Genomic DNA, 16754 nt, shown 5'->3' with positions numbered 1-16754 from the left:
AAAAAATATATATATTAAAAAAAACAAACAAACAAAAATAACATCAGAATGGAGGTTTGAGAAGGTCACACACACGCACGCACGCACACAGACGCGCAGACAGACACACACACGGTTTAAATGCCGTACATCCTGGGTCCAGAAGGAGACCCCGGTGGAGCGCCTCTTCTCGCGGGGGCGCCTGCGGTCCCGTATGGAGCGGGGCTGGGACTTGTCCTCGCCTTCCTTCTCCTCCTCCCTCTTGTCCGCCTCTGTGGACGGAAGGAAACAGCGCTTTTTAGACCCCAACAGTGATTATCAACTTTTTCTCCCCCCATATCAAGGACCCACAAATACACGGTAGGTTAAAAACCCACCCCATCTTATGAGATTTAGTCTCTGGGACCCCGACCTTGGTAAATTTAGTGTTATATTGTTAGATATGATAAGCATCTATTAGAGTAGTTAGGGAGATGACAGAACTATGATCAAAACAGTCATTATTGTTCTCTAATGCCGCCAACGTCTTGTAAATGAAGTAATAGTGAAGTCTCAACTATTAATAATTTTGCTGGGGACCCCCTGGAACCTCTCGAAGCACGTCTCCAAACCACACTTGGAACCACTGACATAGAAAGTCCAAATACCTTGCCGTCATTAGTGAGCTTAACATATAATGAAAATAATATGGTATATTAATAAAAATAATATCAAAAAGCAGTATACATGAATAAATTGCAATTAATTCAATGACCACAAGAGAGCAAGTTCAACCTTGGCTTGCAAGACCAGCCCTTCGAAAGAATCTGTATAAAAAGTCATGACATTGTGCTGAGCGCTGTTCAGGTGTGGTTTTACCTTTGTCCAAGTCCCTGGAGGAGCGGCTGTAGGAGGAGGTGATGCCCGTCAGGCTGTTGGGCCTGTTGAGGGCGCTGGAGGACAAGGACAGGGTGGTGCTGGAGGACGACGGGGCCGAGGCCGTGCTGACCGCGGAGGTGGACGAGGGCCGGTAGCGCTGGTAGGTCTGGAGGTTGAGGAACATCCAACTCAAGATTCTTAATCATGATTCCCAACTCTTCGCGAAATCAATTTCTCCAAAAAAAATAAAATAAAATAAATGAAATAAAAAATCAGATCCAAAATGTCAAAACTATTGAAGCAACTATAGTATTTTACAAATATTCATTTTCAATTTTGTCAAATTAAAAAGGAGTAGAAAGCTACAATCCATTAAAATTCCAGGTTTTCCAGGATGTGTGGGAACACTGTTTCATCTGGGTTGGAGCGGTTTTATTTGGTAAACCTATATTCAAGAGGTTTTGATGTTGTATAAAAATCTAGCATGGGGCATTAGCGTGAGTCATTGCCAGCGTGAGCCAATTCTACGAAATAACTAAAATACGAAATGACATAGTAAATAGTTCAGCGGATAACTGTTCCGATAACTGTTCTGTTGCGGCGGACACGTTAATCCCACAAACGCCTGGAAACTTCCCGGGCTCCCCGTACCTCCTCAAAGCTGCGGTACCGGGACCTGTAGTCATCCTCCTTGGCCTCCGTCTCCTTCTTCTCCTCCTGCTGCTTCTCCTTGTCCTGCTTCTCCTCCTTCTCGTCCTCTCGGCCCCGCGGGGCCCGACTCCGGCCCACGGTCTTTGCCGCCTCCTGGAAGTCTGTCAAGGTCACACCCTGGAGAAGCACGGAGGGGGTAAGTACGTTTATTTACCATTTACTGTGTGTTTTGCATGTTCTGAGAGTCACGACAACCAGAGTCAAATTGTTTGCATGTCTAAGCGTACTTGACCAATAAAGCCACATTCTGATCCTATAGCGGGACAAACCTGGGTGGACCTCCTGGACTGCCGGGCCTGTCTGGAGCGGGCTTTCCTCTGGGACTCTGACTCCTCGTCTCGCACCGGCGTCAGGTAGGACCTGACACACAGACACACAGACACACACACACACACACACACACACACACACACACACACACACACACACACACAGACACACACACACACACACACAGACACACAGACACACAGACACACAGACACAGAGCTGTGACATGGGACACAAAGAACTTCTTGAAAAAGGCGGTTTCAGCCACTTAGAACTTTCTGGAAAAAGCCGTTTTGGCCACGAAGAACATTCTGGACAAGAGCGTTTTGGCCCCAAAGAACTTTGGCCTTTTAAAGAAGAAATTAATCAAATAAAACATTTGGTTTTATGACAACTGTGATAGAGCCATTTTTCAGTTAACTTTAAAGTATTTCCTCTGGCTGGAGTGTGGAATCAGCCCCCGTGCAGCCCTGCAGGAGGGTGAACTCATTCACTTGGGATCCGAGCTTTGGCCCCGAGGAAAAACCTGCTGCTTCAGCTTGTCTTCCTTATAAGGAGAAGTGGCTGAGCGGAGGACACACACACACACACACACACACACACACACACACACACACACACACACCAGGTGGCTTATTTCAGCTCTGGCATGGGAAGACGTGTGCTCGGATTCATTCAAAGACACACACACACACACACACACTAAGGGTGACCTGAGAAAGCAGTCTGTGTGTGTGTGTGTGTGTGTGTGTGTGTGTGAATATTGATTCGTTTTTGAGGACATCTTGACTTCAAATTGCAATACAATCACTGTAAATACTGTATTTTACAGTATCATGATAAATTGAAGTGTGGCTCATGTGTCATGATCCATGCTGTACTCCAGATTCCAGCCAATACACATAAAGAAACCCAAACACAGACACACCTTGATGCATACACCTTCCTTCAGTGCCACACACATATATGGCATGCTCACGCACACTGCAAACTTGAACAGATGAAATGCATACGGATCATATCTGTAGGTGTGTGTGTGTGTGTGTGCGCGCATGTTATTCATCCTCTTGTCTGGGTGATAGAGGATTTTGATATTGTCCTCCGATTGGGCAGTTATTTTATTATCATTATTTACTTTACTATAAGTCCCTGTTGAGCTCAACAGCTGCAGTCCACACAGCCATGAGTAGGATGCATTTAAGTAGAAGCTTTAATCTTTTATTACTTCAACAATTGCGAATCACGATTCGTTGATCACTCTGCCCCGGGGTCGATTATCCGGTTGAGATCAATTTTGATAGTGATATTGTGATACAAGTCTAGATATTGTCTGGGATTTGGGTTATATACCATAATATAGTTAAATGTAGTTTGTTAGACTGCGTTAGAGTAAAGCGTTGCGGTTTTCTCGACTTCACAGAGTGTCAACGCGACTACCTGCTTGGTCATCACATCCACATTACGGATGATTGTTCCTCAGTGATTTATTGTGAAAGCAGCAACAGTCCTCCCCAAACTCTGGGCAGATGATCGACATCGAGGTATGCCGAGGCATTTGTGCCGTTACCTGCGTCGTTCCCTGCCGTCGGAGCCGATGACGGTGCCGGTGGAGGCGGTGGTGGTGGTGGTGGTGGAGCCAGTGTTCATGGTGGGGATGACGGCTGCAGACTCCTTCTCCTTCTCGGCGCTCTCCTCCGACCAGTACCTGGTGTAAAAAAATAAATAAAATTTCACGCTATGACCTACTGAAAACCAAGTCCGATGGGAAATATTAGACATTTTTGACGTGTTGCTTTACAAAATTATGTTCATTCACTCGTCTGTAAACATTGTGTACTAGAGTTACTCTGGAAATTTTATGTGACCCGTAATGTGTTCATAATGTATTCTTAAATCTGGCATGCAAATTCATAAAAATAAAATCACAATATATAAATCGATCCACGCATTTTTCTTAATGTTTTCAGAATAGACCAGTATAACAGTATTATCTAAAATCCAACAGAGTAAAAATTCTATATAATACCTTTTTATAAGTGTCTGTGTAGCTGTTACAGACAAATTAGACAATTCATAATTAGCAATAATAACATTTGATTTCTAAAATAAAATATTAAAAACATTTATAAAAAATATTACCTATAAGCCCCCCCCCAAAAAAAACAAAACATTTCCGCCTTGATATTTAAGTAAATAATAATGTTAATACATTACATAATACAATACACACAATAATAATCATAATCGATATCGCTGCAAGCAGAAATACAGTCCAGTTTAGTAGTGTTTGGTACGTATTACAGGTTTCCATGGTTCAGTAAAACACATCGTTTTATATCAATACAAATTCCAAATTTCCCAGTTCTTCAATCTCAAATGTTAGACCAGTTGAACATATTTGATACATAAGCAAATTAAATGTCTATAAGATATTAGTTTTCCGGGTTTTGTGAAACATGCCAACGTTTTTCAACTTCTGATTTATATGCAACCATTTTTCTCCACTAATTTCTGCTCCAAATGTAGATTGAAATGAATCAAACTCGAACAACAAGAGGTCTGGTTCCAACGATGCCTCAACTATGTCTCTGCATATTGTGGTTGCTGTGTTTCAAATCATTTTTAGCCCCAATGCCAAGAAGATTAAAAATAATAAAAAATCAGAGCAAAAAGACAAGGGCTAATAGAGAATGGTGGTGAGATAGAATTCCGCAAAATCTCAACCCAGCTTCAATTGTTTCCTTGCATATTGAAATGTAGTCTATATGGCTACTAAGTTTGTTTCTGAGAAAATACAGGTCATTAAAGTAGTAAAATGGCTGCGTATGCTTGAACCTGCTGGTGAGGCTGGTGGAGCCGGCACGGGTGGAGGAGGAGCCCAGGCTGCAGAGCAGGCCGCGGTGGCCGGTGGGCGAGGTGACGGAGGAGGTGGTGCTGGACGTGTTGGTGGTCAGGGAGGAGGAGGTGGTGGTGGTGGAGGAGCCCAGGTCCTCGGGCCTCCGGCCGAAGGAGCCGCTGCGGCGACAGGACGGAAGGGCGGAGGTCAAGCCGTGCGATAAAGTTAGCCGACACATCTCTGGTCCGGATGACTTGAGGAGCCATTTTTAGCCGTAGTTATTTTATCCAAAACAATCTATTCGGAGGAAATGAAGCCTCCGTAGTGGTGAAATGCACAGATAAAATGAAATCCAATTCAATCTAGATGACAATATAAGAAGGAATTGAGCAAAAGCGCTTTTGAAATACTGCTGCTGTCTAGATTATAAATAAGGTTGTACAAGAATGAACAGAACTGACTTTAACTTATTCACTTCCCGTCATCTGCATTTAGCAGAAGGCCGTTTGGGGCAACGCCCTTTAGCGGGTCATGGTTTTATACTGTATTTAAAAAGAGGTAAGAATATAAACCTAGACTGGGCTATTCCTGTACCGCCGTTGATGTATTTAAAATGAAAAAAATATATATAGATAGAAAATAATAATACAAGCTTTGGGGGAAAAGGTGCTTAGCAATCCCTCTGCAGACGAGACAGTATTTGGAAATATACTGGGGATGCACAGATACTGGTATTTGTGTCGTTTTGGATTAAACAAAAGCATTTTGTTTAAAGGAGGCTGAGTTGAAATAAGTAAAATCAATAAAATTCAACTCTATTGCTCCAATTTCGGAAACGATCCGAACAACTTTAATATTGACACTTTGTTTGGAATTTAGGCAACCAATTAAATACCATAGTAACAAATTAATAGTTTATTTCTGTGTTTGCCTGAATTTGTTCCGCGAAAACTTTTTGTAACGCACGTCAGATGGTTCACCCTCCCCAAGTCAGTAGCAATTTTCATTATGTACAAAAATGTAAATATATCGATACAAATTTCTATTGCGAGCCATCTCATCAATGTCGGACCCTTGGCTAGAGAAATTCAATAAAATGGTGAGATCCTGCACAATACGCCAAGAATCTGCGCATCTCCGAAGTTTTCCAAAGATCCGGGCGATGGCCCCAGACGGGGGTGGAGGGGGCGTGAGGCCGGTGTACCTGCGGTAAATGCTGTAAGACTGGTAATGGGAGGCGGGCGGCTGCCAGGGTTTAGTGTTACAGGCGTTAGGGTCCAAGCTGGAGGTGGACGAGGACTTGGCAGGCACGTCCCGCGTGCTGCCACTTCGCCCGAGCGCGAGCGTGTGGGAGGTGCTGGTGGTGATGCATTGGCAGGCGGGTGGGGGAGGCGAGAAAAGCACATTAGCAGGGAACACACACACACACACTTAAAACTATAAGATGTGTCCACGTCATGGTTCTGTGTAGTGTGTTTATTTTAATTTTTCTCCATGTATGGAAAAAAATGGGGGCCAAGATAAAAGCCAGGAGGCACACCAACACGATAGGACGGCTACGCTCATGCAACACACTCTTTGGCAGCTTTCTCAGTAGCAGCTGTTGCATGTACATGCGTGTCGTTTTGATGACCTCGCTGTTGGGTGGGGTGGGGGTGTTGAAGTTAGTCAGGATTGAGGTTATAATCCTCATATCGTCTAAACCAGGGGTCGGCAACCTTTACTATTAAAAGAGACATTTTTGGGCAAAAATAAATAAACAAACAAATAATCTCTGAAGCCACAAAAAAGGTAACAGCCTATTAAGCCTATCAACATTACTCTAAATGAGCATTCATTAATACATGTTTTTTTAGAATGTAGTCAAGTGCAAATGAGAGGCAGGACACTGAAGAGACGTCTCAGGTGATTTGGCTGAACGCTCCAGCTGGCGGGAGCAGTAGCTTAGGTTTTGTTGCTGTATTTATTTTTGTTCTTAAAATTCTTAAATCCGCAGCAGTTCCGAAATCGCTCTCTATCATCCCCAGCTGGATACGAATGCAGTGTGTATGTTCTGAAAATGTCTTTCAATATTAACCTTTGTTTGCTCATTAGCAGATCAAGCATAGTGGTAAGCCAGCAGCGTTGGCGGTGAAAGCAAAGAAATCGGTCCGAGCACTTTTAAATTCTTTATTTTCCTCCGAGACTTTTCTTTTTAGGTATTTGGAATGCATAGTACTGTATTGCCAGTGAAATAGTTCCAAATAGGAGGAGAGTGTGTTCCCGGAGAGCTCGCGTGCTGCTGCAATCCAGTATCCACTACCAGCTGTCTGTTCTCCAATTTGCTGGAATGTCTGCACGCGCGCGACTAAGGGGCCAAATACTCGATTTTAATTTGTTGCTCGACACATGAGGATCCGCCTCACGTCATGTTTCTGTGGCGTGCTAACGAAGCAGAGGCATTCCATCAAAGCTGGAACTCGGAAAACTTAAACCTACTGATGCACATTTTAGTTGACTGAAATGTTAATTTTTTTTTATTTTTTTATACGGTGTATAGGCTACACCTTTTTACAATTGAAGAATTGAAGAATCACTTTGGGCCTACAACAATAATAAATGAAAATTTAAATGTTGAAAAATTACTGTTATCCATTTCCCTATAATTTTTTGTCAAAGCAACAGGGAGCCACCGGGGAGGGACTAAAGAGCTGCAAGTTGCTGACCCCTAGTCTCAACCCCCACTCAGATCGGCTAGAGCGCTGATCTGAGGCCTGCAGGATGCTCAGGTTTGGGGGTGTGGAGTTTGGGGGGTGGGGAGGTGGGGTAAGTTTGGGGGCTGACCTGCGCTGGTAGCTGGGGGTTCGGTTGGTGGAGGTGCCTCCGTCGCTGTTCTTCAGGTCATCGTCCCAGCGCCGGCGGGTGTAGGAACCGCTACGCACCAGACTGGCGGCCAAGTCCCTAGGGAACCACAATTCTAAAATAGCACCCAGAGGCCAAAGATACCAACATGCCCCGTGGAGGTGGGCCTTTGATTTTTAGAAATACACAAAAAAATAAAAAATAAATAAAAATTAAAAAAAAAAAGACCCCAGGGCTGAGCAGAGCTGCTGCAGTGAGCCGCACACCATGCAGAGCACAGAGACCTGTGACACACATCGATGCACAGCAGGGGGCGTTACCACCCACTGGGCCTTCCCCGGGCCTCACCTGTTCTCCTTCTCATCGATGTCTGAAGTGCTGGCCAATCTCCTGGGGATGGTGGGGGCCACGTAGGCCAGGCGGGTGCCCTTTTCCTTCTCCTGCAGAAGGGCGAGAAGAACCAACGGCGGTGATTGAGGTAGAATTTCAATGGTGAGTTTGAACAGGAGTGCAGAACGCCTGCAACACCCCTCAGGGCCAGAACATACAGTACATGGACCTTTGCGTTTGCAGTGTGTAGACCGGGTTTTCTGTTGTGTTGGCGTGCTGAGGCTGGGTACGTTTCGACCCTTGTATGACCCAAGAAATAGAGGTGAACATCCGACATCTTCCCAAATGAGTTCTCCCTTCGTCTCCGCTCCCCCATTTGAGGAACACCAAGAAACAAGACAGTTTGGCTGACCTTGTCTTTGTCCTTGTTGTCCAGGGAGGAGGAGAGCCGGGGGCTGGAGGCCGAGCGCATAACGCCGGCCGTGTCCTTCTCCTTCTGTGCCTCCTTGGTGGCGGTGATCTCCGCCAGCGCGCCGTAGCTACCAGTCTTCCTCAAGCCCAGGCGCCACGACGCCGGGGACTCGTCCTTCCTCTCTTCCTCCACTTTGGGGGAGATTTTCGCAGCGGGCTGGGCAACCTGGGGGGTGGGGGTGGGATAGAGGTGGGGGGGGGGAGGTGGGGGGGTGATTCAAGTTCAATCATCTCGCTTGGAAACTTTCTGGAGCAGCGAGAGGAATGGTTGCAGGACGTTTGAGACAGCAGTCAAGGGGTTAAGAGGTCACAGTAAGTAACAGCATGTTAGTTCAGCAAAAAGGTCAAAAAAGCCCCCCCCAAAAAAAAGGGGGGGGGGGGGGGCAACTAGCCTCGCCGTCTGGTTCCTGGTTTGGTGGAGGAGTGAAGGAGGTCCAGAGGAATAACCTAAACGCCCAAATGTCATTTTAACCCCTGTACGGAATTAGACAATCTGTTGCAATAATGGTATAACCGTCCAAAATACGGTTATAAATGAGGTGGGAGACACTCACAGACTCTTCATTCATATTGTGACGGGGTGCACTCAACGCTTGTTAGGACAAAGGCACTGAAATTAAACAAAGTACTCGGGTATTGACACAAGCTCTGGGACCACACTCAACATTTCAGTGGAACAAATAAGGCTGAGCGGGACGGGACGGACGACGCGTCAAGTGGGAAAAGAAAGGGGAGCCGGCAAACACACAGCGGGGACTGGTGCACGGCATGCGAAAACAAACACCTGGTGGGGCGGGGGTCAGAGGATGGGGAGGTGAAGCTAGCGCTGTGTAGACCGGGTCATGGTGGTTATCAAGGAGTCGTTATGGTTTTAGTGCAGGGCCCGACACCAACGTTTAGAAGCGGTTGCCAAGTTGGCAACCGTGCGTCGGCATTTGGTTGCCAAGACTGACAAAATAGTTGCCAAATGTGTTATTATTTTAAAATTGAGTGATGTTGATCCTATGAAATTATAACCTACATTTACATATTAAGAAAGTGATAAAGGGAGACTTTTTTTTGGGGGGGGTAATATTTGAGTCTTTTTTTTGGGGGGGGGGGGTAAACAATGAAATCATCAATACCTGAACCTAAGTCTACTCTGTTCAACAATGTTTCCAGATGCCGGTTTATTACAATATGATGTTCTACCACAGTCAAGGGGAGGTATGCTGCAGGTATTGTCAATTCATTTTTGACATAGTGGTCAAGTGGTTACTAACCAGAGGGACGAGATGGTTGATAATGGCCCAAATCCGGCTGCCCGGACGCAACAGAGCAACTGCTAATGTCGAGCCCTGCGGTGCTGATGGTCAGTGCAGAGGTACGGGGTGCAGGATGAGAGGACAACTCTGGTACACACCAAATACCTCACCATGGCTTTTTTGGGCCCTAGAGAAATGCCAGTTTTGCGCAAGCCTTGTCGCCACAATGCAGGACAGCCCGGTTCCGCCACAGGCATGAGGGGGGTAATATAATCAGACTAAAATCAGCCAAGACACGAGCCCGGGGGGAGGAGGAAGAGGACGAGGAAGAAGAGATGAGATGTGGAGAAGGATAGAGAGTCAGAAAACAAACAAACAAAAAAAAAAACAAACAAAAAAAAAAAAAACAGCCAGATTGAAGACACAGAAGCAGCAGCAAAAGAAATACTTTGTGACACGGAAAGAGGCTGAAGAGTCAGGTCCCCGCTGAGGCCGGGCAATATCGAGTATCGTGGTATTGTTTTGGTAATCCGCCATGGTGTCTTTCATCTTAATGCAAGGCCTTTTATCCCTAAAGAAGTCCCTTTTTGTCCTTTCCTGTGCACACCAATTATGTTGTGAATTACAGGAGCTTTTTTATCGACGAAAGACGAGATGAAAGAAGGCTCTACTCGGGGCCTCGATAATAAGCTAGTCAAAGAAAAGAAAAAAATCCTTTTTGGCCGTAAATAACACCCTGGTGCTTTTTTTGCGCTGTTGGCAGCAACAACCAGGTCGGGCTTCACAGTGTGATCACGGTAAATATGTTCTTAGGGCCCAAAATGTCAGGCTAGTTTATGCCTTAATGCCTACACAATACGACAAAGCTGTCAGTGGACGTTACCAGCTATATTTGGGCCAGCCTGTCATAGGTTTTGCTCGGATGTGTAAGTCTTTCGACCCAAGGTCAATGTCCAACCTGAGGTCACGCCACTGTTGTGCCCAGTTGGCACGAGTGACAGACGGTTCCGTTAAGCACACAAGACGGCCATTGTAGAGACTATAGACCTTTAGTCTAGTGTCAAATTTGATGTTGTGAGGCTCTCTGAACCACTCTAGCCGGACAGAGGACATTATGCCCTGTGAGCACCGGCCTTCACGGATGAATTGGGGGGGAATGAAGCTCACTGAAGGCTTATTACAGTGAGAAATAATATTGGTCTCTGGGTGGGCACCGATTACCGAAAAGGACTTCATTGTGTCAGAAAACAGATGATGCAACCGTTCCCTCTGAGGAAATGGCCAGACACCTTGCAGACACCTTGTTTGGCCTTATCTTACCAGCAGAGGGCAGCACTCACACAGGAGAAAGCATCCCCTGCACCAGAGTAGGACTTGCTGCTCCATATGTAGATTTCTACAGCTTCTGGTTCCAACTCTGATCCAGATAGTGGCAAAGCAACGCGTGCATTAACCTTAGAGTATTGACAAACAACCCACCTCGACTTGGTGACGTTTGTTGGTTCATCAGCTACGATAAAACGAATAGTTTCAATTTCTGAAGCAATTGGAAAACTGTTAAAAGTTTTATTTTGATTGGAAGTTGTGCAACGATTTTCCTTTTAAATTAAATATCTATATCTAGCCAGGGCAGAATTGGTCATTTCTCTGCTACTGCATTTAATGTTCCCTCCCAAGCCACTACAAGCTAGTTTGAGCGAAGTCAAGTGTCAACACCCAAGTGTGGTTCAAGGCATGTTTTGTTTTGTTTGTTTGTTTATTTAAGAGGGGAGGGAGGGCGTCAGTTATGATGCCTACCTGTGCTGGGAGGGTGGAGCTTCATCGACTATTCGTTCATGACAGAAAGAATTCCGGTGCCGCTTCAGCCCACTTACTACGTACGGCAACGAAAATATGACTATCATTGGCCTACAGTGGTGTCCCCTTCAGTTTTATCCCGTCATTAGGGAAAGCTACCGCATTTGGGACTAGGCGGGTGATCCTGGTGGCACAACAGAACAATCGGTTATTCCCTCAAACCGGCCGCCGATTATTCGGCCAATGAGATACGGGTTTTGCATGTCCCTAGTGGAGCTGTGGGCTGCGACCTGTCCATCAGGTAATACCTTCTTTACGGGCGAGGTGGGGGTCGTCACCTGGTTGGTGGGGCTGGTGGGGGTGGGCGCCGTGACGCTGGCCGGGGCAGGCGGCGCGCTGTTGCTGTTGGCAACCGGAGTGGAGGTCTTGCTCTTGTCTGGAGGGAGAGAGGGAAGGGAGAACATTTTCTTCGTTGCGGTGCCCTCATACTTCCCCCCTCTCGGTTTTTCTTTTCTGTTTTGTGTTTTTTTTTTGTTTGTTTGTTTGTTTTTTTAATAAAAAGGGAGAGGTTACCCGCTTCCGTCTCGGACTCTGAGTCTTCCTCCTCCTCCTCCTCGCTGGAGCAGCTGGACTCGTCCTTCTTGCCCTCGTCTTCCTCGTCCGCCTTCTCCTGCTCCAGGGCCTCGATGCGCGGCGCGCTCTTCTCCGGCTCCAGCAGCAGTGTTTCTTTGCTGTGAGGCGGGGGTGGGGGAGGTGCGGCACAACATTACAAAACCATGGACAGTGTATACCGTAAGCGTTACATAAGGAGGAAGAGGAAAAAGACACAATCCGATGGAAACTCCTCGGTTCTTTTACTGGAGACGTTGGAACTTGGCAAGTGTCACTTTTGCAATAAACTCCATTTTCCTCTTTGGGCTCAGAGGGGAGTCCTCACCTCTTGACGGGCTTCAGTGGCTGGTTGTTCTCCCCCGTGGTCGTCGTTTCGATCAGGGGAGATTTCTTAACATCCTTCTTGTCGCTCATCAGCTGAAACGAGGAGGCGAGGGATCAGCGGACGCGGACATTTTGAATGACTTCACTTTCCAACTAGGCATAAAGTACATGTCCATCCATCCACCCAAGCACAGACCACTATGAAGGGCTTTTGCAATATTGTGATTAAAAATATTTAATAAATTCTTGAGGCTCATCTTGTTTATAATTTTTTTTTTTTGGGACCAATAACCCCAATATCTATCATTTGCCTTACTTTAACGTGGATATTATGACCAGTATTGTGAATTTTTTTTTTTCCCTTTTAGCTGATTCGTATGAACTAATGGAATCGGAAGAACTAGAAAGAAAGAGCGAGAGATTTACCAGATTCTGCTTCTTTTGCAGCTCCTCCAAGTAGCCGAGAACATCCTCGTCTGACACGTCAAAAGCCGTTTGGCCCTGAGGGGGGTGATAATAATAATAATACAATTTAAAATAAAACATGGGAATGGATTACGCTCCGTGTTTAAGTAAAGTAGTGTAGTGCACCCACCACTTTGTTGATGAGGTCCATGTCGCACAGGTTCTCCACCAGGATCCGGCAGGCCTCCTCCTTGCCCCAGTGCGACGCCGCATGAAGCGGGGTCCAGCCGTCGTAGTCCTTAATATTTACATCATAACCGGCTTGGATTAAAAGCCTGGACGGGGACGGAGAGAGAGAGAGAGAGAGAGAGAGGAGAGAGCGAGACAAACAGCATTTACTGGAATTAGCAACTTTTTTTTTCTCCCCCCCCCCCTCCTTCTTGGATTCGGCTCGCTGAAACTAATCCCGTCAGCTGCCACCCGGGGTTATTATTTACAAGTGCGTCAGTATTGAAGTTGCGGGAATGTTTGTGAATTAAACACAAACAAGGGCCCGCCCTGAAATCCATGGATGATCTGAAAAAACAGCTTAGTCATCGCTAGGCGAGAGCACGACGAGGTCAGCGGATGATGTAAAAAAAAAAATAATAATTAAAAGGGGGCTCCTTTGCGTTTGGACGCTGGTCTTGGGGAACGCGGCACTCGTGCTGCTTAACATCAGAGGTCTGGCCGCCATCTGCGGCCGTGCGGCACGTTGGCGGGACGCCCGCGGCAGATGGCGCTCCTAGAGGGCTGCGGAGGGACGACGGGGAACGAGAGGCGACCTGAAGCAAGTAGATGATGGAGATTAGCAGGAAAGTAAAAAAAAAAAAATACAAAAATACAAAACAGTGGGGAGCTCCATGAAATTTTGGCGATGTAGCACACCTTTCGAGAGGACCCTTTAGCAGCACCCACTTAAGCAATTTTGATATTTAAGTCTTTAAGGCCGCCCCGTTTCCAGAGCGTTGCCGGGATATCACCCTGAAGAGAAACTCCCTTGTGAGCGGCAAGATGAGGATTTTAATAAGTACACTTCTGCAGTGGCCAGTCTACACGACTGGAAACCTTTACAGAAGCTTTGTCTAAGAACGTTGGTGTCCCGACAGGATGTTTAGGCTCGTCCTCCCACTGGCTACGGGAAAAGTTGAATTTTTCAGTGTGGGCTGAGTACTTGTTCGCTATTATTCGAGGAGGGATACAGAAGCTGGAAAGAAAACGCTATTGTTTGAATTATCAGACCTTTGGTAGCAATTATGGAAAAACACTATGTAGTAGTAGTACACTATGTAGTAGTATGTAGTACAATTGCTTAATGGAAAGGGCACATCAGCAGTCTATGTGGGACAAGACAAAAGACGAAGAGAGCTAATAGTGTGAGATAGCCAATGGGAGTATTATAGTTGTGTATGCCCTCCGGAAACCGTGTTTCCAATTCAACATGGAGAGCGCTCCTCCAAACACCACTTAATAGAAGAAGACTCTGGCTGTCGATGAAGTGCACACAGCTGTTGTTCAGTTGGTTTAGATTGAAAACTGACTTTTCATTTGGCATGCGCTTAGACATGTTTCCACACACACGCACGCACGCGGTGACGGCCATTCAGCGGCTCCAACCTAGATCCCATCGCCACACACGACCCCACAAAAGAGTAGATTCACGCATTTTTGTGAAACATCAACAGAGTAATGGATCATTCAAGCCGATCAGGATCCAGACGACTCACTTTAAAACCTCGACGTATCCCTTGGCGGCGGCCACGTGCAGCGCTGTGCCGCCCGACTTGGTGTGGCGGACATCTTGGATCTGGCCGCTGTTGAGCCACTGCCGGGCGTCTCGGAGCATGATGCGCTCCTCCTCCTTGCGGGCCGCCTCGATGTCCACGCCTGGCGGTGGGACGGAGGCAGAGAGGGGAAGGGTGGAGGGAGAGTGAGAGTGAGTGTTGTTGTCCCGGGCGGCGGAGGATTACCAGCTTACCTAGCGGGAGACGGCGAGCCCGGAAGGTGTTGGCCCGTCTGCGCTGACGCTGCCAATAGGCTGAACCTCGGCCCGACTCTTTTGTGTCCGTCCCGCATACGACAGCGAGGCGCTACGTGACGATTTACATGTTTAATCGCTGCGATTTAATAGTCCCAGATTTCCAATCCCAACCGTCATGGAAAGGGAATCCCTCCTCAAAGTTTCTTCCTTTCCCCCCCTTTTACTGCCCCCCCTCCCACATCTGCCTGTCTGAGCACTTAGGGTTGAGTTCTATGAAACCGTCCTCTCAATGTGGGCTTGTAAAGTCTGTTCGCTGTGATTAAAAGCTATTCAAATAAATTTGAGTTAATCCCTTCCAAGCGCAGGCACAGGACAGAGCGTCATTCCAAATCAGTGACGACAGATTTCCAGTCACGGGCACGGTGGGTCACTTTTAACATGGTGGTAACACTCCTGTAACATTACATAACTACAGCTGCTGGCAGGCGGTAATAATGACATCTATTCTAAGTTTGTGTAAAAGCTAAATGCGATCTGTGGCGGCACAATGTTGTCCATTGTGGTTAGGGTACACAAGTGAATCTGGCACAGAGGCAAACATCTAAAAACAATCTCACCCAACACTAGAGGGTATGAATGAGCAGACAGCTTGTGCTGTAAATGAACCTCTTCTTGCCAACGCTGGGCCACCTTGCCCATGGAGCCGTGTGAGAGCCCCGCTAACGTTTGCTAACTAGACCAATATGTCTGCCTTCCAGCTGCGAGGAGCGGGCCTGTGCCGTCTTGTCGACACCTGGCTGGAACATGACGCAGGCCAAAACGTTGAGGGCACCACGAGTCAGCTGAGCACTACATAAACAACCAACCAGCTTCCGAGTGCTCAGGGGTGGCAGTCAACGCTTCAGCTAAGCCTATAGCTTCTCCCCGTCACTCAAAAACGCACGCCGACGCTCACTTTCTCTTTACGCCACCAAACAAAAGCTGCGGCGGACCGCCTCAAGCCTTCCAAACAAGACCAAAGTGGAAAATCAAGTCCTCTGGACTGCCAAGCACACTGCTTGCATCTTTAATCACCACGCTCATATTTAACAATGTGAGGTGAATGGCTAGTGGAATATATCGTTCTGATGTTGAACTGAACTTCATTTTAGATCCAAGAAAATATTATTTTGTTCTGCTGGTGGATCATTGCAACTAATAAACCCTTTGATGTTGTATGTTCTAGATTATAAATCAGGGATTTTTCTGAAATTGGGTTTATGATCTCACACACACACACACACACACACACACACACACACTTTTTGGAGGGAGAGACTTTGGCCAGGACTCAAAGTCAATAAATCTCTTGTTTGGTTTTATACCAAGGTAGAAGCTAACCTCTTGTGAATGCACCTGGAAGTGTGGTGTGGTCACAAAGTTTGACCACAATTCAAAACATAAAATAAAAGAGGGTAATTTCATCTCATCGTATCTGTATTAACTTACTACACAGCCTGTACAAAACGACGAGTAACACGTATTTCAGTGGTGGATGAGTGCCAGCTAGGTAGAGCGACAACCTCAGTGACCCCTCGGAGAGTAGTCTCCACTGCTTCTATAAAAAGCAGGGAGCATAATGGCCCCTAAGTAGGACTTGCGAACAGGAGCCCAGTGGAGGAGCTGGCAGTAGTTCAGAGTGCTCGCTCCCTCTCTCTTTTTCTAAACAAGAAAACAGAGCACCCGAGTGCTGGGGAATTAAAAAGAAACTTAATCAAAATAAAATCAAAAACAATTCTCACAGACAACAGACTTCCGCCCCAAATGGTTTGGTAAGGGTAAAGGAAAGGAGTCGGAATAAGGATCCCTCGATGAAAGAATATAGTCAAGAGCAAATGCAGGAAAGTGCTGACTGGCCCAATCCCAGTGACCGCCCTTACCCTGTCCCATCCCAGCCCGATCCACCGGCCCTGCGCTAACTGAGCTAACAAGGGTCGATTGTGGGTCATAGCCATTGGTGACTGTTGCCCATGACGGGGAGAGGGACAGGGTAGGAGATGGTGGGAGTTCACGCAAG

The 16754-nt window shown here is 46.6% G+C and overlaps 1 protein-coding gene across 4 annotated transcripts in view; it reads right to left on the bottom strand.

Annotated features, from left to right (window-relative positions):
• Positions 1–16754, bottom strand: part of ppp1r12a (protein phosphatase 1, regulatory subunit 12A) — a gene marked incomplete at its 5' end in the record, with an annotated part of 55731 nt that overhangs the window by 12279 nt on the left and 26698 nt on the right. For 2 of the 4 annotated variants that reach the window (XM_080022791.1, XM_080022789.1), the window contains 15 exons: positions 130–251; positions 838–1003; positions 1489–1665; positions 1818–1908; positions 3386–3523; positions 4654–4833; positions 7478–7594; positions 7844–7935; positions 8238–8462; positions 11646–11773; positions 11911–12068; positions 12275–12366; positions 12700–12774; positions 12869–13013; positions 14445–14604. In XM_080022791.1, coding sequence (XP_079878917.1) covers positions 130–251; positions 838–1003; positions 1489–1665; positions 1818–1908; positions 3386–3523; positions 4654–4833; positions 7478–7594; positions 7844–7935; positions 8238–8462; positions 11646–11773; positions 11911–12068; positions 12275–12366; positions 12700–12774; positions 12869–13013; positions 14445–14604 — 2066 coding nt within the window. Of the gene's footprint in view, positions 1–129; positions 252–837; positions 1004–1488; positions 1666–1817; positions 1909–3385; positions 3524–4653; positions 4834–5858; positions 6012–7477; positions 7595–7843; positions 7936–8237; positions 8463–11645; positions 11774–11910; positions 12069–12274; positions 12367–12699; positions 12775–12868; positions 13014–14444; positions 14605–16754 lie in introns of all 4 variants that reach the window. The other 2 variants (XM_080022792.1, XM_080022790.1) reach the window with 2 other exon arrangements.

Source organism: Zeus faber (assembly GCF_960531495.2).
Source record: "Zeus faber genome assembly, chromosome: 21".
Classification (NCBI taxonomy): domain Eukaryota; kingdom Metazoa; phylum Chordata; class Actinopteri; order Zeiformes; family Zeidae; genus Zeus; species Zeus faber.
This window is presented reverse-complemented; position numbering and strand designations above follow the sequence as displayed.